The 24954-nt window shown below is 46.2% G+C and overlaps 3 protein-coding genes across 6 annotated transcripts in view; all 3 read right to left on the minus strand.

The window, feature by feature from the left end:
• Positions 1-24954, minus strand: part of hoxb3a (homeobox B3a) — an 85183-nt gene that overhangs the window by 29701 nt on the left and 30528 nt on the right. The window contains exons 1-3 of one of the 4 annotated variants that reach the window (XR_005120570.2): positions 20147-20291; positions 12326-12545; positions 9857-12206 (exon numbers count right to left, since the gene is read on the minus strand). The gene's annotated coding sequence lies outside the window, so the exon portion shown is untranslated. Of the gene's footprint in view, positions 1-9856; positions 12207-12325; positions 12546-17065; positions 17255-20146; positions 20292-24954 lie in introns of those variants that run through there. The other 3 variants (XM_037476148.2, XM_037476149.2, XM_037476150.2) reach the window with 3 other exon arrangements.
• Positions 3994-6682, minus strand: hoxb4a (homeobox B4a). The gene is made up of 2 exons (XM_037476212.2): positions 5939-6682; positions 3994-4487 (listed from the first exon to the last, which is right to left on the minus strand). Exons 1-2 carry the CDS (start codon positions 6402-6404, stop codon positions 4186-4188), a joined length of 768 nt encoding a protein of 255 aa, XP_037332109.2. The 5' UTR covers positions 6405-6682; the 3' UTR covers positions 3994-4185.
• Positions 21314-24467, minus strand: LOC119220294 (homeobox protein Hox-B5a). Its single transcript, XM_037476196.2, has 2 exons — positions 23582-24467; positions 21314-22504 (listed from the first exon to the last, which is right to left on the minus strand). Exons 1-2 carry the CDS (start codon positions 24267-24269, stop codon positions 22257-22259), a joined length of 936 nt encoding a protein of 311 aa, XP_037332093.2. The 5' UTR covers positions 24270-24467; the 3' UTR covers positions 21314-22256.

Genomic DNA, 24954 nt, shown 5'->3' on the forward strand with positions numbered 1-24954 from the left:
CTTGACCCCCCCCCCCCCCCCCCCCACTGCATGTTATTTTTATTTCTCTGTCTCGCCCTGCGCCCCTCTCTCCAAATCAGTATCAGCCGTATTATTCATTTTTCGCATCGCATTCTCAGTACCCGGTTTGCACCTGGCCAACAATGCACACGCACACACACACACACACACACACACACACAGAGTGCGCACATGCAACAGTATCTAATTAAAAGCTTCGGCCTAGCAACACTTCACGAACATGGAAACACAAAACTAAAGCGTAATAACCGTCCGGTTGTTCACCGAACTGCGCTCTAATACATCCAACCTTTGAATAAACAAGTCAAATATACAATCAAAATAAGCTGACAATAAGCTGCGCACCACAGATGAAAAAACAGTTCAACAAACTCAGCGAGAAAACACAAGCATTTGCCGCTATATATAAGCTCCATGCAAACACACAACTGTCTCTCGCACACACACACCTTCCAACGCAAACACGCGACTCCAAAAGTCCCCCGCTCTGAAATTCAAAGCACTCCACGGCAATAAAAGTCTCCTTAAACACACCTTCCCAAATGTGCGGGGGGGGGGGCAATAAAACCATAAAAACGCCAAGTGGGCCATCAGTCGATAGAAGAGACGCAAGGAAAGCCCAAATAACGCTGAGGACGGAGACCAAAGAAAGTTTCCAGGCCTCTTACCTTGGATGCCAGCACTGCCGTGGACCTGTGGGCCATCTTCTCCTCCGCCGCGTGGACTCTCGGACTGGCTTCTCGGGGATTTCTTGGGAGGATTTTTCTTCTTTTTAATGAGGAAGCGAAACGTTTTTTTTTTGTTTGTTCTTATAGTTGGATACTTGTGGGGTGTCAAAAATAGCTTGCTGATGGGTGGGAAGGGGAAGTGTGTGCTTGACCCTGTATGGTTGTGTGTGTGTGTGTGTGTGTGTGTGTGTGTGTACGTTTGTGTGTATGTGTGAGGGAGGGAGGGAGAAGGAACAGGGGGGGTGGTCTTCCAACTGTCTTCCAAGACGTGATCTTTTTTCTTCTCCCCCTGTCTGTCTCTCCGTCCCTCGGGCCTCTGTCCCCCCCTCCCTCCCCCGGCAGAAGGGGTCCTGTGTAAGGCTGACTGATGACAATAAAGAAGAAGATACGTGTTTAAAGAAGAACAACAAGTGATTAATGTTTTTTTTCCCCCCTTCTTGTATAATTCTCGCATTTTTCTTGAGGTGCCGTCCCCCTGCTGTCCGGCAAATAATGGCGGTGAACTTTCTTAAGGGTTGAGGGAGGTGGGGGGCACTCTCAAAGAAGATCCTCTCCCATTCACAGCAACGGCAGAAGGCCTCTGCTGATAAAGGAGCCTCAGAAAGAGTACAGATTCCACGGTGGACTTTTATTGTCCCCCTGAACGCAAATTATTTTATTTCAATTCGGACTGCGAGGGCGCTGAGAGGCTTTGGCTCCGTGTGTGTTCGTGCATAGTGTGCAGGGGGGGGGGACTTGAGTGAAGGACGGTTTGTAAATAAATTCAACATTTAAATTCTGTGTTGCGCTAATAAAATAAGCCCATATGTGCGCTAAGGAGGAGGCTTTTTTAAACGATATTTCGCGCTGTGTGTGTGTGCGCGTGTGTGTGCGTGTTTGTGTGCGCGCGTGTGTGTGCACAGTCGGATAGAGGTGGCGGCGTTTTGCAGCTTCTCATAAAGAGGGGAAAAAAACAGATAGATGAGAGTCTCTTTGCAAGAGATCAAGTAATTGTGAATCTTCTCTGGGCCGAAAAATACAAGCGGACCAATTTACAGGGGCACACTTTTTTTCTTTTTTGTTTAAAGTTTATCGAGAGAAATGCTACCCCCCCCCCCTCGAGACCCCTCCTTCTTGCTCTATATTTTTCGATACCTGCTCTAAGAAAAGAAAATGAAAATTAATACGAGAGCCGTGCCTTACAAAAGAAGCCATTCGTCTTGTTGATTATCTATTTGGTTGTCAGGGTTTGAGCTATGGCGCCGGCCCGCTCCCCTTTTTTTGTAACATATAAAAAGCACACATGCGCGCGCAGCACCGGTCCAAGAAACACCGATATGGACGAGTGTTTGGGGAATGGGGGCTGGGGCGTGTGTGTGTGTGTGTGTGTGGAGGGGGGGGGGTTACGTTGTGCAAAAATTACACTCATTAATGCATTAAAAGACCACGAACCAAGAACCTATTTAATGTTTGTTTTTTCACAGGAAGAGGGGGGCTGGGGGGGGGGGTGGTGTGCATCGGTGCGGGCCTGTCTGAGCAGCCGTTAAATTAACGGGAGAACCGAAGTGAAACGGAGGGACGGTTTGTGATTTAAAACGAGATTACAGGACGTAATGTACCAAGATCACTCATTGCCAGCACAGATTAATCATCGCAGGCTGCTGATTTCTCACGAAGACCCTATGTGGGCTCTTATATGCATTTTTGGACAAAACCAACAGTGAATTGACATTAAATGATTCATTGTGTGTATACGTGAGGATATATATGTATATATATACACATATACATACATACACATACACACACACATATATATATCCTTACAACGCCCACTATAGAGGAGGCCGTGCTTTTCTAGCCGTTTTTTTTTACCGGAAGCCAAGCTTGAAAATATCAAAAAATAAATATTACATGCTAAGAATATTTGAGGAAAGGAGTATTCCGAAAGGATAAGAAATAACAGAATATGGAGAATTTTCCTTTTCAGCCATTTATTTAAATTTCTATGAACTATTTACAAATAATAGGAAGGTAGACACGGAGGCATAAGCAGAGCGAGAAGCAACTTACACACCGGAGGAGGTCACATGTTCAACAACACCATCATCTCGATCATTCTCACCATCAATAAGAAACGTGCTCTTTGGAATGTCAATAAAATAGCATCAATTAAAGAAGACCACAACACGTGCAGAATAAAATGTGTTAAAACAAGCTGACCGACCGGAGGCAGGAGGAGAAGCGAGGACGAGAGAGAGAAGTGCCCGTGCATAATGTGCGGAGAAAAGGACAAAGAGGAACAAATACAAAGGGGAAAAAAGATAAAAACCATTTATGCAACAACAAACAGCTCCTTGTTTCTCCTCAATGTCCACGACTGGAACAATCGCATATAATGAAATTACATTAGTTATTTAGAAAATTCCACATAAGGGAAATAAAAAGGGCTTTTACTGCATTGCAAGTCATAATTATTATTATTATGCGTGACACAATTTAAAAAATATAAAAAGCTCAAAAAGCTGTCACTTCATTGAACGAGTGAGAGGAAATAAGAGGACCACAGAAATAAAAAATATATATATTTATATTTATATTAGTAGAACTGAGGTAATAGGTAGTATATTGTATCATAGTGCTGCGTTTATAATGGGTTCTCGCGCTGCTTGTACCAGGACTTTGGTTTGGGTAGTAGTATCCTTACGATTAGGCAGCTTCATAAACCCTGCTCGCTACGTTCTCCCTGTCATTCTGTCTTCATGTACATAACATCACGACACGTACAACACACACGCTCCTTGGCATTCAAAACGATATAAAAATAATTTAAAAAAAACGCACAGAGTACTATTTTACAATCAAATCGGGTGAATTTAACAAACAAAATAACTATAAAAAAGCTATAATTGGTCATGAAACCAAACAGGAGCGGTTTTGGGAGGGGAGCGCGGGTCACCCCTTTGCTTTGTACCTGCAGAGTAAACATGACAAATGGGGCCCGAGCCCGGCATGAATCAAGATGAAAACGTGGATCTATCCTTTTGCCCCACCCCCTGCCCTCACAAAATAGACGCACGCGGACACGTTATCCTCAGCCTATACCGTCTTTTGTGCCACCACGGAGAGAGAGAGAGAGAGGGGTGGGGTATAAAAGACAGACATATAAAGAGCAGTCTCATCAGTCTCCTTCTTCGCCTACTTTTGATAATTTCAGTGTTTTCATAAATGGGAATTGCCGCCCCTCCTCCAGCCCCCCCCCCCCCCCCCCCCCACCTCATACCGTCAAATGTTAAGCGTGTTACTTTACCAAAAATCAAGGTCGAACAAGCGGCAGTAAGACCCCCCCTTCCTCCCCCTCCATCCTTCCAGAGCACAGGCGCTATTCTGTTCCAAAGTGCGGGCTCCGGTGCCTCTTCGGCGTTCATTTTGGGGAACGTGGAGAGGGCGAACCGGGCTATAGGGGCCCGACGCGGTTCTGCGGCCCGGTCAAAGCCTGGGCGTTTGTATTGTTGCTGTTGGTTCCGGAGCGGACCTTGGTGTTGGGAAGCTTGTGATCCTTCTTCCATTTCATCCGGCGGTTCTGGAACCAGATCTTGATCTGCCGCTCCGACAGGCAAAGCGTGTGGGCGATCTCCACCCTGCGCCTGCGCGTCAGGTACCGGTTGTAGTGGAACTCCTTCTCGAGCTCCAGGACCTGCTGGCGCGTGTAGGCCGTCCGCGAGCGCTTCGGCTCACCGCCTGTGAAGTTCGAGTTTACTGTGGGACAACGATAGAAATATATAACCACCACATCATGAACTACTGCTATAATAAAGTAAACCCACAATAATTATTATTCACTGCCAAAATATCGCCTACGTTCCATAAATAATTCCCACGATATGAGAATAGTGCCACATTAGAGTAGGACTATTTGTTAACATTAGTATTGTTTTATAACGGAGGACTCGTTAAAGAGGACGCAACCCAGATGGGTGGCTAAATCGTCTAGAGAGCCCATAAAGCCCCGTGGAGAAATAAACACGTGAGTGCATGCCATGAGGGTGGTGATGGAATACAAAATGGCAGTAGCCCTGCACATCCTCACATTATTCCCATCCCCTTTCATCTCCCCGACAAATCCGTTTAACGGCGCTCACAAACGCAGCCGTCGCAGCGGAACCCGTTCGTCTCACACTATAGGATTTATGTGTTAAGTGCGCGCGCACATTGCCAGGTGTTACTTCAGCCCCCGCGGCGGCGTGGATCCTCTCGGCGCCTCCAGGCTAAAGCTGGTGTCCAAAATGTTCTAAACTGAGAGCGATACCTGGGTTCCGTTTGTTCAAAGCGAGAAAGTCGGACACGTTGGCAGAAACCTTCCGTTGTGGCGGAACATTTCTATTCGCCGGTGTGGATGCGCAAAAAAACTGGCCACACGGTCTGCCTCATATAAACTGGCTGAGAATAAAGGTTGTTGGTGGAGGGGACAAGGGGGGCGGTCGGTGGGGGAGAAGCTACATAACGGAACCGAACGGTTCTTAGGAAATACCAAAAACTTGCGAGATGCGATCCAACATGAGTCTGTTCGTAGCGAAAATACACGTGCAGCGGCGGAGTGAGTGCATCACGGGGACTCGACGAAGGTGGCACCGGGTGTTGTGTTGTTGGTAAATTGTCGTGACTCCAGACATCCCAACGCGCACGCAGGCAGCACGTCGAGAAGATTACAGCGAGGAGCCATTGGCTTTTACATTAGCGTTTTTACGGCCGGCCCCATAAACAAGAATATTTCAGCTGCCATAAAACTTCCCCTCTCCTGGTACAACGAGTAGGGAAGAAAGGCTCGACAGAGTAAAGTACACCGTTTATACAAGGCGGCCACTTAAAATCAAATTACCGAAGCATAAACGCTAACTTAAGGGCTCGGTCTGACTTGTCATAAGGCGAGGAATTAGAGACGACCAGACGGAGATCGGACTTCAAAAAGCACCTCGGCGGAGAAGCGTCATAAAAATTTATGGAGGGTGTAATTATATTGGCCCTGCGAAACAGAACATCGTAAATCTGGACCCAAGGGCCACTCTTTTTGCTTGTAGGGGAAAACGGGGAGAGGGGAAGCCGCAGATCCAAGACGGTGGACACTTCGCGGACTGCATGGCAGGCACAAAGGCGCAGCGAGAGGGGGAGAGAGAGGGGGGAGGAAGGAGAAGTTTGCGTGTCGCACTCACCGATGTTTACATGGACTTTTTTCATCCACGGATAGACGACGGGGTCCTTGGCGCTCGTCGGGGACGACGTGTCGTGGCTGTGGGGCGTTTGGCCGAGAGTGGCGGCGGGCGGCGGCGGGCTGGGCGTCACCGAGTCGCAGCGGCGGCTCAGCTCCGCCACGGCGGCGGACGCGTGTAGCCCGGCCGCGGGGAGGACGTGACCCCGCGGGGACATCACCACCGAAGCCGGCTGCCCCGGACGCTGGCACGGCGTGTACGGCGGCTCCCCGCGCTGCTGGGGGTGGTGCTGGTGGGGCTGGTGGTGGTAGAGGGAGTCCGGCTGGAAGGCGGCGGCAGCCTCCTGCCTCTGGGAGCTGTAGTAGTCCGGAGAGTGGCTGGGCAGATAGTCGCTCTGTGAATACTCCTCGCACGGGGGGAACTTCGGGTCCACATAGTTGGAGTTGATCAAATAGGAGCTCATGGCCATTAATGTCAGTATTTTTGTGGAATTGCACCTACTCGGAAAATATATAACTACAATTTATATCTCATCCCTTTACTCTTCGGTTATTCATGTTCCGTTGAACCCTCCTACTTTTCTGTCAAGTGAACAAAGTTAAAAAGCCACGTGAGAGTGGCCGGCCAATGGTGTGCCTCCAGGATGAACCCCGGATAAGGAAATGGGATTAAGCATACACACGGACTCTGCACGCGCATCATCATATGGCCCACGTTTGTAGGCAAACATAGTCCCTGACATCGTCCCTTCTGCCCCCCCCCCCCTCCCCTCCCCCCCCTTGGAGATCCCTCCACCACATGTCAGCGCGCATGCCGCTCTAAAGCAGCCAGAGGATCACAACAACAACAACAACAGAGAAACACATTCGCGCGCGTGTGTCTAAACATAATAAGAGTGCAGAACAGATGACACGTTCTAGCTGATGCAAACAGCCCTTTCCCTTGTTACGCGTCCGGCTGGGACCAAAAGGAGGAAAGAGGAAATCAGCGGAAAGAAAACGCTCGGGGGAATTCAAAGTGGCGCCTGCAGTGCCCTGCAAGTAAAAATGTCTGTGTGTGTTTATAGAGACGTGCTTTCCAAAGTGTTCCTTCTTCTTCTTCTTCTTTTAAATGGCTAATGACGGGGAGTGGAGGAGCGCTGCGCCGCCACCCAGCAGCAGCACCGTGTCAGAGATGAATCTGGCTTGTTTCGGATCGATAGAAAATTAATCAACTAATTCAGGTTACACGGGCCTTCTGAATCTGCAGCAAACCTTTGCGTGATAAGAGCGGGAGGGCCGGACACAGGTTGCCCCCCCCCCCCCCCCCATCCCTCTCACGATAATCTAGTCAGTGCATCCTTTACCTGGCAGAAACAGCAGGTATTCTATATTTTGCCCTCAACTTTGTATTGACATGGGGGGGGGGGGGGTCCATACGTGCACGTCTGCTTTTTGCACTTGATTACGAAACAGAAGCAAACAGAAGATTCATTTTGATGCTGCAGAGGGATTCATCTCCCCAACCGTAACCAGCTTTACTTTATAGCCCTACCCCCCCCCCCTCAACTCCAATACAGACCGCTTTCTCGTTGCCACGAATATACTCAAAACACAATGAAACTCGAACCTAAGGAATTCCAGCACATTCTCTGACGCATTTTACAGGGAAACGTCAATCATTTTTATGAATCAGACGCATAAGACGTGATGCAAATACGTATTCTTTATACTAAAAAATGGCACTGTCTATGGTGTCATCAGTGGGACTGAAGGTACACACACACACACACACACACACAGGCAGAATGATGGAGATATCCAAGTCCTTTGTTTGGAGAAAAGTGACCGTCTCTAGAACCTCACCCCCTCCCTCTCACACCCAACCCTTTTTTTTCGATGAGTAAAGTGGACAATCATTTTTCACCTCGACAAATAATAAATATGTTTAATTTAACCTGCAATAGGCATTTAAAACTGCAAAAAATACGAAATCAAAATATATAACGATATAAATGTAACTTGATTGAGTTTCCATACAACGGGAGGAGATCACCGTGTCAAAATAATCCAGCAATGTAGACCTGAAATTAATTCCTTCGTGCAGTGTCAAAAATTGGTGAAAAAAAAACAATGTGTATGACCCTGTGGTTCTACTTTCGAAAGCCTAGAGTCGTTCCAGCCGCTCAGAGGCCGCTCCTTCCGGCGTCGGATCCATCGCCGCCGTCGCGTATAAATCCACTATATACTCCCCTAGAAGCGAATTTGTGATTATTGAAATGCTTTGTACACAAATCCGGATCTACAGGGTAGATATAGAAGACAGCGCCTCTCCGGAGGCACGAGGGTTACTCCGTGGATGGACTTATATTGCTTTCATAAAACTGGTGGAATATTTCCATCCACCTCAACTCGTCCCCCCCCCCCCACCCTTGAGCCTCTCTACGCTGGTGAGGATCTAATAATAATAATAATGTTGGGAATCAAAAGGGTGACGAGGAACTGACAAGGAATAAAAGAAGGAAGGAAAATAAAATACATTTGTTTGGCATATTCTCCTCTCATATATATATATATATATATATATATATATATATATATATATATATATATATATATATATATATATATATATATATATATATAACAAATACAAATAACAAATACAAGTAAAATGTATATGGTAAATGTATGCCGATGGAATGAAACATATTATTTTTCATAGGCTTCATAACAAAAAAAAATCTCCTGTTCTTTAATGAATTTGAATAATAATTAATAAAGTCGTTTTTCACTCAGTATCAAAATATCCCTTTAACTTTCCATCCACGTAAGCAACCACATTTACGACAGAGTTGCAATTATACAAACAAACAGAAGGGGATAAAAAAAAGAAAGAAAATCTTGGCAGCTCCAACCGTGCAGCGTTCTAACCGAATGGATACGACTTGATTTAATGGAAGAAAGACAAAGAGCGATCGTTTGGTGCCATCACTGTTCTATCAAAACGGTTCTGACTGATTCAACTGGAAAATAGATGGACCAATGAATACATGAATAAATGTCCCTTCACTCCCCAGAATAGAGAACGGTCCATCCTGGAACCTCTTATTCGAACAGAAAGTAGGGCTAAGATTATTGATATGTAAGATTAACATTTGTGGTGATGTATTTGTAAATATTTAATATTTATACATGTAATGTATATATAAATATATATTTAAAATGTATATTTAATTTATAAAACCTTTAAAAAGTTCCAAATGCCTTTATTAATATTTCACATTATTTTTGTGGCCTTTTCATCATATTTATATTCAATTCAATTCATTTTATTTTGTATAGCCCAAAATCGCAAATTACAAATTTGCCTCAGAGGGCTTTACAGTCTGTTCTCATGAAACAGCCTGAGTCCTGAAACTCTTACATCGACACAGAAAAAAAACTCCCCAAAAAATGGGGAAAAAAGGGAAGAAAGCTTATGGAGAACATCAGAGGAGGATCCCTCTCCCGGGATGGACAGACTGCAAAGGATGTCACGTGTACAGAATCAACAATGTAAAAGATGTACAATACATTCAAATCCTATGTCATAAAATATGTGCTGTGTATTAATACATCATTTAGGAGCGCACGTGCAAACGGGCCGTGTGCTGGTCCTGCTGCCTTTTGAAAGCTATATTTCCCACTTGTGTACTATGCTGCTCCCACATTGATTGTGTGACCCCGGCTTTGTTCTCTTGTTTCCTCGGTGTTCATACATCAGCAGACGTCCCACAAACCCACAAACCCCCTCTTCACACCGACCAGCCTGCAGTCTACCTGTTCCGTGTTGTTTTATTGTGTTGGAGCGCCCATTCAATCCATAGTTGGGTCTCAATTTCGTCGTGATTTCTCCCAGGTGTGGGCGTGTTTCTGTCACCTTGACCTCCCGATTTCCCTCTTTTGTTTTGTTTTTTTCCTGCCACGGGGGCATCTCAGGTATCGATCAAGTCGTGTTAAGTCAGACTGTGGCACTTCCCGGCCCTCTGTTAGGTGTGTCAGCAGTAAGCATTCAACGGGGAGGTCCTCCATTGTCTCCTGCTGCAGGTGGAGGTCAAACCCCGTTCCCTCACACACAGACAGCAACGAAAGAAGATTCGGAGAGATACGAGAAGAACTGGTTTCCACCTGGTAGATTAACATACAGACACCATGAAAGGAAACAGGGGGCTCGGGGAACACTAAAAACAACCGAGAGCTTTAAAACTACGTGACACATAAAGGTTCATTCAAGTGATAAAAAAAAAATCACAGTGCACCTCACATGCACACACGCACGGTAGAATAACTGGGGTGAGCTTCGAGAGCACAAAATACAAATGCGATGGTTTTAGAGTGGTCTTGGGGGGCGGAGGGGGGGGGGGGTGATTTACACAGAGAAATGGTAAAAGATCAGCACATCGTGATTTAGAAATCTGCCTTTTATTGCGGGGCCAATTCCGTTCCAGTGCAAACATCAGCAAGCTCTAACTGTAAGGGGGGGGGGGGGAAGCAATTCTACATTCAGGGGGGGGGGGGGGGGGCGGTGTGAATAAATAACTTTACGGTCACAATTTACGACCGTACAATAAATTTGTCCCATCAACAGCTCACAAACAGAATCAGCTGTTGTGGCCCAAGCGGCGGAAATAAACCACAGAGCGTTTACTTCTTCTGCTACACGCGTGGGATTGAACTCGGCAACTACTACTATTTCCATCAAGAACTAGTGGACAGCGAGGACTCAAACCGTTAAGATCTTGTTCCTCAGCTGCATCAAAACATTTAATATCGTCCTTTTCCCTGCCTTTAAAGAAGCGGAGTGTTTTTTTGTTGTTGTGTATAATTATATTCCAAGGCGGGCCTTAAATGGAACATATAGGCGGGTTAAATCGTGCCATTATTTGCAAGGACCCACATGTCAATGTTCTGAAATATTACCGAGGTGAAAAAGCTGCAAGGCCAACAAAGAAGAAGAGAAATGCGTTTTTGCCCTTTTGTGCGGTTTGAAAAATAAATCGAGGACCATTCCCTGGTTATTGTCATGCAAAGTCTATCAGACAGGGGAGAAATAATGAAGCCGGTCTTTCCTTCAATATGGCAGCCTCAGTGTTTCTAGGTAACTCTTATTTCTTTTTTTACGACAAATCAGCCCAATCTGTGTGAGATCGGCCAAGCATTTAAAAACGAAATGGGTTGGAATAAAAAAGGATTAGTTGTCATACGACGTTAATATAATTATATATCTTTATATATTCCATAATATATACATTCACAATGCCGCAGACTGCGCTGCTGCGACATGAACAGATAATGCTGCAGGTTCCTTCTCCTTAATAAAATCGAAAAGAACTGCATTGTCCAGAACGTCCTCGCTGCCTTTTAACAGTCAAACTGTAACTGTATCTTCTCGTTCTGCGGGCCAGTCGTGTCGCGGGGCTCTATGAACAATGGCTGCATTCACACAACTGTTCCCTTTGGAGCCAAAGCGAGGCGCACTAAACCTCTAAGGCCTCTGAACATGAACCAGTGGCACATTGGAAGCAAATGTGCGCGGCATTGGCTCGGCTTTGAACCAAGTCGTGCACACGAAGAACGGATTAACGTATACGCTCCACTTAGACAGCTCATGGTCCAAATCAAACGGAACATTTGTGTCCAACAGAGGGACATCAACAGCTGGAACCACTAGGTTTAAGTCACGGGTCCGTATTTATTTTAAGAATATCGTTATTCGTAGGCCCAGAACCTTAAATATACATATGTTAGAACAATAGAGCTACCTGCTATTTTCTAATTGTTTGGGGTTTTAATGCCATTAAATGATGCCTACAATTTGAATAGAATTTAAGGCTATGGGAGAGAAAGTTGTCTATGACCTTTAACCTCCCACTGACCACGACCTTGCCTTCACCCTAGGGCAGGCCGGATGAGTCCTATGTATCCATCGGTAAAATCATATGAGTAAAGCTAGTGCCTGGTTCCAACATGAGGACGACAATGCAAAAGCACGTCCGTAGTGCACTGTGACGTCACACAGCTTAAGGTGAATTATGTCAGCTCATCCGACGTGATGATGACAGTGAAGGACAAAGAGGAAACCCGGACAGTTCACAGAAGCACAGCGAGAAGAGCAGCGCCTTGAGGGTCAAAATGAACATTCTGACGAAGACGAGAGGAAGAGGATGAAGAGGAGGAGGAGGAGGAGGGGGTGCTGCGGCAGTGTACTGCAACACGTGGTCTTCCTCTTCCTCCCAGCATGGGCAAAGCACCTGCCGCACACACATGGTATAGGATTAACAAAGTTGGCACGCGCACACACACACCTAGACACGCACCCACGTATATGGAAATGAGGTAGAAGCCCGTTCCCATTTGTTTCTGTACTCACTCGTGTGTAGCTCGCGGATGTCCTTGATGCCGCCATCACCTTAAGTTCAACCATTTAATTTCCTCCTCGTCGTCGGTACGTTTTGTTTCTCTTTTGTTCCGCTTGGTTTCATCTCCACCAAATGGTTTTCTCTCCTTTCCGCGCGCCCCGTCCTGCTTCCCTCTCTCCTCCTCCTCCGACGCTACAGGTTTGTTGACCTCTTCGGCTCGCTACGTGGTATCTTTAAAAAAAAAAAAGAGAGAAAAAAAAAAGTCGCTATCATTTCCGTAGACCACCCCGCTCGCACGCACGCGCGCACGCACGCGCCCGAAGACGCGCCTATACCCTGGTCCTCCCGTCGAGTGTAAACAAGACTTTATCGGAACCTCGTCGCATGGATATTATTATTTTGGACCACTTGCACGGTGATTATCCATCGTGAAGAACCACAACAGAGACAAGACGACCTCGGAGCGCTGCGACACCAGCACCGGTGCGCAAAGACGAAAACACAAAAAAAAAAAAACCAAATGGGCGTTAAGCGAGAAAGGAGAACCCCCCCCCCCTCACCCCCACCCACGACTGGACGCCATTCCGCGCACTTCCCGGTGTCACGGAGCGGCAGCAGCGGGGCTGAGGGAGAGCGAGCTGCCGTGTGGAGACTGCGGGCTCTTTAAGGCGTTAAGTGTTGCACGGACTCAAGTTTTTAAATTAATCCGCCACTTTGGCGCACTCTTTGTTTAACGGGCGAGGCGTGGTGTCACTCCGCGTTCCCGGTAGACATTTTAATATTGGTGAGACGCGCTGACCTCCCGTTCACCCCGAGCACAACCAATTCCCCCCGCCCCCGCGCATTTCTTTCTCACCCCCCCCCCCCTTCCCGACCCTTCCTTTCAGCCTCCCAACCCCTCCTCCATCCACTCGTTCTCTCCCAGCCGCCTACGTTGAGCTGGAGTCATTGCCGTGAAGAAAAATGGTCAGACGTGAATTGTGTGTGTGCGCGTGCGTGTGTGTGTGTGAGGGGGGGGGGTCTTTCTTGTTAACGCACAGATCCCTTTTATTATTTTCTCCCATGATCCTTTCTCTTTTTCTTCCTTTGTTGTCTAAATATAAATGTCGAGTCTTACGCGCGCGCAATCGCGGAACCAAGCGTGTTGTGTTTCTAGCGTCCTCCCGTTAACCGTCTCCGTGTCGCGTCTGGATCGGACGCAAAGGTATCAGGTGGAATACCTTAACAGCGGCTATATGTCCAATTGTCCCCGCTCATTTCACTATTACTTCCCTTAGAATTCCCCATTTTATCGCGAGTCTGTCGGTAACAGAAAACCAATCAAAAGAAGAGGCTTAATATTTTTTTTCATTTTCCATTTCGTTTCACATTAGGAGGGATAAAGCCACAGCAGCTATCTGAGAAACGGACCGGCGCGCAACGCGCAATGCGTTCTTGATTGATTTAATCACCTGAACTCGCGCTGAACCCTGGAGAAAGACGGAATCTGTAACGTGGTTATTCGCTCATGTGTTTACGTCAATTAACTGATTATTTATTTACTGAATTGTCATTTTTGCTCTAACGTGGAAAGTCATTTCTCCTCCTCGTTGCTGGCCTGCTACCATTTACCCATAAAGCATAAGTCCAACGATTAGTGTCCAAACAGCTGAGATTAAACGATCTCAGACGTGGGTTGTTTGACTCATTGATCGAGATCCAAGCAGTTTGCCAGATCAGACAGAAGCCGCTGCACATTCAATCTTCATTTGAGTTATTATTACTATTATTTAATCACTACTTAATTGGGTTGCGGTTTAAGTGAGTTGTTTGGCTAAATTTGTGAGAAAGATGTAGGGATTTCACTCATTTTTCTACTGACATTTGGCTTCAAAAACACAACAACAAATTCGACATTAGTCCATTCACTTACTTGATTAAGCAAAATAATAAATAATCAACAATAATGGCCCATTAAGAAACAGCTTCGGATGGACAGCAGTACGAAGAAATGGTTTGAGGCTTATTCTTTTCAGCTACGAAAGGGGCCACACATTCGTCTTGCAGAAGCAAAATCCGATAAGGGGAGCAATATTTCGTGGATGGTGCGCAAGATACGGGTGTAGTTTTGACAGGGTTGTGCTGATAAGGTGGAGGAGAGGAAGAGCTGTGCTTCGCTCAAACTCTCAAATAATGCTTTGGGATTTATAAATAGCTGCTGTCTCCGGGCATGAAACCACTACTTTACAGCCACTAATCTCTCTCTCACACACAGACACATGGCACTACAGGCTCAATCGTGTGCAACACAATGTTTCATCAACATACTCTAATAATGTAATAGTCTTACGTTGTATTCTAATTGGACATTGGTGTCATATATATTCAGCTACTCGTAGTAAGTAATAAAAGTACAGTACAATACTAAATTACTTTTTGAGACATATATAATAATAGTCTTTGAAAAGAAAGGGACCCATGTTAGCTGTGACCAGAACATGCAACCCCCAGACACCCCACCTCCATGTCACCGAATACCTTCTGCCCTCCCACCACCACCTTCAACCCCTCCATTTCCCTGCTTTTCTTCTACCTTCATCTCTCTCTCTCTCTCTCTGTACATCGCGGCGCGAGGGAGGGGGGGGGGGGCACCGCCTTTTGTTACCGGGGAAGGGAGGGTAAGGTCAGGCCCTCACCTCTCTTTCGCCTCCCGCTATCTGTACCCTACCTCCATCCCCTTCCTCCCCCATTTTTGCCTTTGACATACAGCAATTGGAGTCGAGACAGCGCGCGGAGGGGAGGGCGGAATTCGCGCACGACGGTGAACTTTTGACCCGTCCGCTCCTTGAACCCTCCTTGGCCAACTGTTAGTTAGCGGGAGGAAATGAGACGGCCACAAGCAGCTATACGACCTTCTCTTCCCTCACGTGTTTGCTTGGTAATGTTGTAAATGGTGAGCTAAAATGAATTAGCGGTTATCTTGTTCCTCTCTCTGGTCTCAGGGAGTGAGAGCCAGCTCTAAGGAGGACCAGTAAGTCCCTCACACCTGAAGTCATACGAACACCCATTAATCAAGTGCAAAGGAACCCGACAGTTCTGACAGGGAGACGAGGGTCGGTTAGGATTCAAAAGAGGGGGAAGGGGGGGGGCTCGAGAGATATCTCCATTGTGTCCTGGTCTGAAGCGGGCTCTAGTGGAGGCGCAAGAGAGCTGCATTCTGGGAGGGGGGAGGTTATTATTGATGTCATCAACATCATATTATTATCATTACCACCATAGGTGTTTAATAATATAAATGTAATTATGTACTATTATTGATATACATATAGTAGTAGTCTTTGTGGTAGTAGTAGAAGTAGTAATGGTATTATTGTTGTGTTATGTTTGAGAAAGTCATTTGAATTGTTGTGTAAATATCGTAAGTAGACGTAGTAGTCGTTTTTCTGTTACTAAATCCGTTATTTTAGGGATTGTCATCTTTATGAGTATGAATTGAGAAAAGAATATTTCTTATTATTTGCATTCGCAGTGGCAGCCTATTAATAAGCTCGTACTTTGTCTTTGTCTTTGTCTGGCCACTAATTTATGAGTGACATATTGCACACTTTATCTCCATCTCAAACATGTTTTGGAGCTCACAAGTTATGCATTTTGACGTTGTTTTGGAGGATATACATTTTTTATGTTTTTTTTTTATGTACATTTTACCGACATGAGTTATTAAAACCCACCCATTATACCCACCAACGACCGGCGTATCATTCAATATTTGCAAAATAACCATAACCCATCGACAAGGCAAACACGCACTATCGCGGCAATCCTTCCCATAGCGCCGCTGATAAAGGCCTTTGATTGACTGCAAACACTTAGAAATAGAAAAGCAATTAACTTCTGCGTATTTTTGCTAAAACATAAAGCCGTAGCCCTATTCATGTATATATTTTCGACCCGTTACGTTATGCATTATGTGTTTTTATACTTGCTCTCTGTATTTACCCGACCAGCCTTATTTAAATTGTGGACTTTTATGGTGAGTTTGACGTAAACATCCCTCCCTTCTGATGCGGACACTGGTAAATAAACAGATAGAAAAGACCGCCAGGTGTTTATTATTCTCCCAATGTTGCGGAAGTAAATGCAGACACGCTCATGCACGCCCCCCCCCCCCCCCCCCCTCCCCTCTTTGCGCCTCCTCGTGCGGTGCGCGACTGTCTGCTGACCTCGCTGTGACTTCCCTGCTCATGCATTATTCATGAGCCCCCCCCCCCCCAACCCACACGTTAAGGCCTCGCAAATGCCAACTTAAACGAGAAGCAATCACGCTCCAAGCTGCGACAGCAAGAAAAGGAAAGCAATAATGTGTGTGTGTGTGTGTGTGTGTGTGTATTACACGACATTTAAATAGACTTCACATCAAAGCAGAAATCCGTATATGCAGAACGTGGCTCAAATTCAACGACCATTTGAATTTAATTGATCAAATTCAGGCCAAGAAACAACTCAAATATTTTACAAGTCCGTGTTGAAAACACGAGACTTTCCAATGCAACTCATACTCTCCCTCCTTCTCCCCCCCCCCCCCCCCCCCCCTCTCATGCCCGGCCAATAAACCCACCAAACACAACTAAACACACCCCATTCGCTCCCACACAGCTCCCTTCCTCACCCACACGCACGCGCACACACATACACACTGACAAACACATCTTTGCAATGCATGGGGAGGGTTGGGGGGGGGGGGGGGGGGAGAAAGGGTATTAGTTACTCACCCCACTCGTCATCACCAACACAGAGATTGTAAAGCCGAACTCGGCGCTTTCTGACAGCCTCAACAGGTTCAAAAGAGCAGCGGCAAGCCCGTGCACATAACGCACATAACGCACATAACGCACATAATGCGCATAATGGCGAGGCAGCAGCGGCTGGAGCTGCCCTGTGTACATAAACGGGAAACACACGACACACACTGCGAGAGCAACACAAAGGAGACCAAACAGAGCTGCTGCACCTTCCCTCGTGTCACAGCCGTGCGCGCTCCATTTTTTTTTGTAACTTGACAAGAGAAGCAACTGCAATTTGTGTCCCGCGTGCTGTGTCCTTGTGTGTGTGTGTGTGTGTGTGTAAGGCCATGGGGGAAGGGTGGTTTTCCTGTAGCATCATTAAAAGGAGGAAGTTGATGAAACATGAAATGTGGAGTTTTTTCCTCTCTCTCGTCTTCCTGTTTACTGAACTGTAACTTCCTCAAGGATCCAAGCCACGCAAGACCTGCACTATTCCACGCACGCACACACACACACACACACACACACACACACACACACACACAAACGAAAATACACACACGAGCCATTGGGTGATATGAGCTGTTTTCTCACCCCGGATAAAGTAAATTAATTATTGTCATAATGGAAAGGAGGATGTTTGAAAAAAACGTTGATTAAAAAACTGGGAAATAGATTTTTGCTATATTTATTAATCAATATTATTACTGATATTATTAACACAATGAATAGTTTGTTAGGAATGCTTGACATATTTTAATATCTAGAAACTGGAAAACAATGAACACCTTTCCTGATAGCTGCATATAAGCTTACTGTGTAAATATTTCCCTTTAATTCCTCAAATTGTTTGGCCGGGAAGTTCTTCGTTATAAGTGCTTTATTATTACAACACTACGTCATTATAAGATGAACCGCAGTCTGTAAAGAATTATAGGGGTCCGCCATTTTTATTTCAAGAGACCAATTATAATTTGGTGGTGACATATTGTGTATTGAAATGAACCTTTTCTATATTTTATATATGTGATATACTTTTCATATGTTACCAGAAGGCTTGTACCTGAAAAACGGGTATGTTCCCTAAGACTTGATGCTATGATTGTAACCACCGTGTGTGCGAAACCGGTGAATAATCCCTGTGAAGGTGGAGGCCAGGAAGCTCCGCACAGAGAACCATGGGGCCAGCGGGCGAATAAAGTGAACGTTATAAATGACAGGTTAAGAGCGGATAGCGGAGCAAGAGGCTTCCGAGAGTCCTCCTCTCTGATTAGCGGGATCAACTCGGCGTCCTCGCTGCCATAAAAACGGTAACTCTTCGTTAATTTATGTCCGTAGGCTTATGCCGTGACGTATGTTGTAAAAATAATGAAGTTAATAGAACCACTAACAAAAAAAAACAAATTTACGTCTGGGGGAGCTTTTTTTTAAAGTTTAAGTTTAGTTTGCTGACACACGTAAATGAGAAAACCAGCACGGATCAAACATATTTACTGGAGCTTTTATCTGGCGGCCTTCATCTAAGTTATAGGTTATATAGTCATATAAGTTATATTCTATTTTGTGAAATAACATGTTTTCTACTAAATAAAGGTCAATCAAAATGTATGCGGTGTCTGATTGAAGTAAATAACACTGTGTTTCTCACGTATACCCTTACACACAATAGGAGGACTATTCATTGAAACGTCTCTTTGAGGTTTTTACAACCGGGGTTTGCTACTGACCATCCATGGGGTGCATTGATTGAAAGCTTAAACAAAAAAAAATTGAACTCCACCATATATCTACAAGTATAAGAAGTATAAGAGAGTTAACTCTTGACAGGTGACATTAAAATATTTAAATGAAGGATCAGAGCAATATGAGGCCTCGCGGACAGCCCAGAGAGGAGGACTGGTACAGATATATAAGGGTAGAATGTACACATCCAACACGGCAATACTTTTACTTCACAATGCTTTTTCCAACGATGGTTTCCACGGCAACTAAATTGTGTATTATTGGACATAAAAATGCATTTTCTGCAATGTGTATGTGTCATATTGATATACTTTCCTGTTGGGCAACTATTGCTATGTGCGTCACGCGTCACGTGTTGTCATTGATTATATTATTATTAAATGTGGCGTATAGGTCATTAGGTTCTCGTTCTCCTCATTAGCCTCATTAGTTCGATTACCATTATATTTAATTCTATTCAGTCGGCGCGGTATACTGGAGAGCATCAAATGAGAATTAGAGAATTACGTTTTGGGAGTTTTTTTGCACACTGGGTTTTTTCGGTACGGACTTAGCGTGAAATCTGTCTGGTGTACGTTTGTTTCGATATGCAAGCTTTTAATCAACACAACGAGCTCGGAAATATACACATATACTGCATGTTTGTTTGTGTGTGTTCACATCAACCCAACGATCCGGTGTATGAACCCTTGAGACTGTCTGTCACGACGCTTTTTTTTTCACTCACACCCATCCTGACTGGAAAATACAAGGGCGCCAGGGGCGGGGAGGGTGGAATTTCTTTTCTTGCTCAAGGACGCATTTGTGTGTCCTTTCCCTAGTTATTGGTTCATTTTACACACACACAAGCGCAAGTCCCCAAACTTTTCATGATAGACAATATTTCGGAATATTCTATGCGGAAACGCATACAAACGTAAGCAATGTTTTCATATGATCACTCGGAACTTCAAAAGTCACTAAACAACAACCTCTGCCGTTGTTGATCGGCTACAGTCACAAAGCACTTGATCCAAAACATCTTCAAAATATAAGAGGGAACGGCATCTGAACGCCGTAAAATATCCAACTCTCACACGTCAACACGCATATGTACACTGCAACAGCGTGCGCGTACACACAGAAATATACACATGCACCTTCTCGCCCACATGGGAACGTGGACCGACCGCCGGGTCCACGAACCGGCCTCAGCCATCCATGGTGAATGAGTGACCCCCCCTCCACACCCCCCATCTTCCCCCCCGCGAGCCCCCCACCCTCCCACCCTCTGCCACCTACCGCCTCCCCTCGCTCCCACGCGTACAAACGGCCCAACTCACTTACTGTGCGTCCCCGCTCGCTCCCTCCACCGACGTTTTCAAAGCGTTCCACGGCGGGCGGCGCAGGACGGAGCGCGCCCGCCGTGGCGCGTGTGTACCGGAGCCTGAGCAGCGGCCGGTCGTAGTGGTCCGTTCTCTCTCCCTCTCTCATACACGCACCCTCCCTCTCGCTGCGTCTCTACTTCACTGACCCCTTTAGGATCCCGGCGAAGCCGTTAAACCGTCACTTGCTTTCCAGAATGTGAAATATATAGTACATTGTCAACTCCCCAAAACCATAAAACTAACTTTATGGACCCCACGTGACTCGGGGGGAACCAGTGAGAGGTATCATTCTGAAGCCAGGCCTGATCTTTACGATCCAACTTGGAGATAAAACCCATCCGTTTGAAATGTAAATGTCAGAGCTACCGTCCTTTTTTATAGTTTGGCCCAAAGCAGAAGGAGGTTAAAAAACATCTCAACACACATACACACACACACACCCACCCACCTACACACAGAAGAGCCAGGAGATTGCGGTTGTGTACAGATGAGGCTTTATGGACAGGACACGATTTCGTACCCCCACGCTACCTCCCGTTCATCGGGCCAGATATGAAGCCGCTACAGCAGGGAAGCTAAAGCGGCATCAGTCGGTGAGTTTAAAAGTTCAGTTGGTTGTTTGCAGTCGGAAGGGCGCAGAAGTTGACATGATGTGGCCTGGAGTGACGCCCGTGGTGGATCAGAACGGGACTAGAGAAAACTAGAGTGTTGTCTTTTGTTAGACTTGGTCGGCGGGGATGAACATAGGCTGTTCTGTGTTTGTGCGTTTTAGGACGAGGCCTGGAAAAACCAGCTTGCAAAGGCCTCCAAACGGATGTTTGAAACCGTGCGTCTTTACGCACGACGCGGTTTGGGGGGTTTTTCCGCTTTGAATCATCGTTGAGAACACAATGTTTATAAATGTGAAGGATACAAATGTTATATGTACAGAAGAATGAGACTGATTTAGTTTGGGTATTAGTTCCATGGTTATTTCTCAAGTAGATGTAAAGCGATTCAGACCAGAATCTAGTGCACGAACGTGGACGGTGTTGTGGCCTCAGCGGAAGCTAACATATTTAAACCTGAACCCCTCTCTGGCGTCAACGAAAGCCATTTGTGGGTACAGCTTGGCGCCGTCAGCTGGTCAAGTCGGTCTGACGAGAATGGGCAACTTTATTGTTATTGGGTTTTACTCCAAGTTACAAACAAAATACAAAAAGCTCACAGGCCTCACAGGAAGGTAGCCATTTCACTCACATCTGCAGGCACACACACTCCCACTCACACAGACACACACACACACACACACACACATTACCACTACAAATAGCCAATTGCTCACATTTAAAAATGACAATATATACGTTTATGTACATCCTTTCTAAAACATGTGTCCGATGATTACGTGAATGATAACAATTATATACACTTCCACTGATAATATAGCTATAGACAACATGATACGGAGATGTTAGCAGGCCGCGCACATACACACACACACACCTTCTATCGGTCTAAATAAGAAATAGGAGGCAATTTGAATGTCGAGTAATTGACAGGCAGACATAAGGAGGACGGGTAAAGGCTGTAAACCTGCAGCAAGAGCTTACATGGTAACATCAAGCACTTTGTCAAGTATAAAACATTGCACGTGGACATTAAACGTTATTCATACACCGTCAAGGTTGCAAGTTAAAATGTAAGTATAGACAGTTCGGTAACATTATTCTTCTTTCCTTTTTCTTGAGTCCTCTGCTGCGGTCAGTGTTTTTTTTACATACAGAAACACCACGTTTTTTTTTTTACGAAAACAAGTACCACAGTTTAATTTACTTTGCCCGAAAACACCAACATGCCGAAAAATAAAAAGTGCTGCATTGCTGTACAGAGCTCCGTTGATAAGTAGGAGTGTTTTTTTGTTTTGTTTTTCTTAGTGTACATATATTTCTTCATCGCCGTCTTCTTTTGCTCCATGTTCTGCTTGTCTTTCTGTTTATTCGGACTTTCCCCTCCTGGAAAGACGCCTGTAGTTAAACCCCCTCCAACGAGTACGGATTCATTTTTTAACTTTCAATTTAACTTAATTTCTAGGGTTGGAATGCGCTGCCGGAAGTTGCCAGGCTCATGCTCTTCAGCTTGTTGTCCTTCTTCCACTTCATCCGCCGGTTCTGGAACCAGATCTTGATCTGCCGCTCCGTGAGGCAGAGCGCGTGCGCGATCTCGATGCGCCGCCGCCGCGTGAGGTACCGGTTGAAGTGGAACTCCTTCTCCAGCTCGAGCGTCTGGTAGCGCGTGTACGCCGTTCGCGCCCGCTTCCCATCCGGGCCTGCCATATCTATGGAGGGGGGGGGGGGGGGGTGAAACGGACATAAAGCCTCTTAGGGATCGATTGCTGGAGTGGAGGGCGGGGTTCTATGCACCAACATGTCATACGTACACGTTTTTCCTAATAGTGGTGTCCTAAACACTGGGGACACCTTCATTAACCACAAATGACCATAAAATGACGGACAATTCGGTGTTCACTACAGGTTCCCATCAGGTTCGGGTACATTGTAGCTACAGGTGTTGATATGATCATGTGCACACCCTCTACACATTTATTTGTGATATCCCTGTTTTACTTTGTAACCACTACTCTCCCTCTCCCCTCCCCCACAAACACACATCTCCAGCTGCCTTCGGGATTGTGCTGCCCCCGTCCTCTGCCTCACCTCGCTAATAAAGTTCCCACACGTAATAAAGCTTCACTTTTCAAAGGAGCAACAGCCTCCAAAAGCCCTTCGTGGCCTCTTTCTTTTTTTCTTCTTCTGCCCCTTCCCACCCAGCTCTGTCTCTACCCTCCTCAGCCTGTTGGACTTCGCTGCCCGGCTTTGGCACCCCCACCCCACTGACAGATTTATGACGCTTTTGAGGAATTTGATCAAATAAAAGAAGAGGGGGGAAAAAAACAAAGAGGGGACCACCATCCGTCCACGCGGCTTCTAAACCACGGACTTAAATCGGGGGAAAGAAAAGAAAAGAAAACGGCCTAAGCTCTTTCACCCGAAGCGGGAAAGTGTTTAGTTAGGCTACTTATTTTAAAAATACGTCCAAAATATATATATATATATTTACCACACTGTTGGCAAATTAAAGCATTGGGGGAAAAAAACATATTCTCTTCTAGTGGGGTGTTCGTTCACCACCCCCCCCACCGACTGTCTCATGACATTTATATGAAACTATGAATTTGACACATTGGAAAAGGAGTGTGTCCTGGAGCAGCCGGCTTACAAAACTCAAATCAATGTAGCAATACATCTGCAAAGATGCGCCTTGCCTCGTGCCCTTTTTGCACGCCTCTGTCTATAAGAGCATGTATATTATTGGCATGAAGCTATTACGCTATAAACAGAGAATCAGCATGTACCATGGCTAATGTGCAGCTTTCTCATCCAGGGGAATATCTGTGGTGGCCGAGTGTCGCCTCCCGCGGTGCCACCGGTGGCCGATCCCGCCGGGCCGCCCTCTCGCCTCTGCACGCGTTGCGGGTGCCCGGTCCTCAGCGGCGGCTTGTGCTGTAACTCCTCGGTGTCGGTCGACGCGTCGTCCAGCTCCGTGAAATGCTGCGCTCCGCTTCCTCCTCCTCCGCCGCCGCCGGAGGAGGAGGAGGTCGAGGACAGGTTTGGTGAGCTGAGATTACCGCTTCCTGGCTGCTCTGTGCCGGGAGACGAGGTCCGGGCGCCCAGTTTAGCGTCTCCGCTGCCGGGTGACAGCATGGAATCCGCGGAAGACGCAAGGGAGCAGCTGGACGTCTGTCGGAAGCCCGTCTCTGGGGTCGGGGAGCCGAAGCCCGGGGAGTCCCCGATGATCGAGCCGCCCCCGAAGTGTCCTCCGGTGTTGGTGGCACCGCTCCCCCCTCCCCGGTTGCTGACGGTCAGGTCCATGCCATTGTAGCTATAGCCGTAGGAGCCCGTCGCATGGTGCATGTTGGCGGAGGAAGAGTCCCTGTACGTCCCGCCGTTCATTGCGCCGCTGCTGGCTCCATAATTTAGCAGTTGATAGTCGGGGCCATTTGGGTAGCGCCCAGAGAACGAGTTTACAAAGTAAGAGCTCATTTAGGTTGTTTTAGAGAGTTGCAGGCTCAGAGCTGAGGACCAAGGGGAGCTTGATTTGTTAGATTTTTCCTCGTCGTTATAACGCTGGTACTTGCAACGATTTATGATGTATTAGTGAATTATGGCGTTGCACTGTACTTCGTTTTTAGCTATGTATGTGCCGTCCAAACATGGGGGTGGGGTGGCGGTGTGTATGCGTGTGTGTTGGATTGAAGGGTATGCGTGTGATGGGGGAGGTGAGGGGTGAGGTGAGGGAGGAGAGAGAGAGAGACAGGGAGAAATGTGGGTGGGGGGTGGTCACGTGCTTTTGTTGACCAGTCGTAAATTCTCGCCGATGACTTTGGAGAGGTAATTCATGCTCTGGGGTTTCTAATGGTGGAGGGATGGGCGGGGGGGAGCTCTCTCTCTCTCTCTGTCTCTCTCACTTCATGCTGTTGACGGGGGTGCCAGGGTGAGCTCAGAGCGCCACCTGCTGCAGACATAATTTATTGCAGTGATTAAAAAAAAAAGTCGACACTCGAGAAGAAGAAACAACGTAAGAGAGCGGTTATAAAATATTCTCACAATCCTCAGAACTGTTAATTGAGCTTTTGCTTTGGCTGAAGATGAGGAACCAGTAACCGTAATGCTCTAATTATAGAAGATAAAACCTGGCAGATAAACCTATACTAGTTTATTATATCAA

This window comes from Pungitius pungitius, chromosome 12, assembly GCF_949316345.1.
Source record: "Pungitius pungitius chromosome 12, fPunPun2.1, whole genome shotgun sequence".
NCBI lineage: Eukaryota > Metazoa > Chordata > Actinopteri > Perciformes > Gasterosteidae > Pungitius > Pungitius pungitius.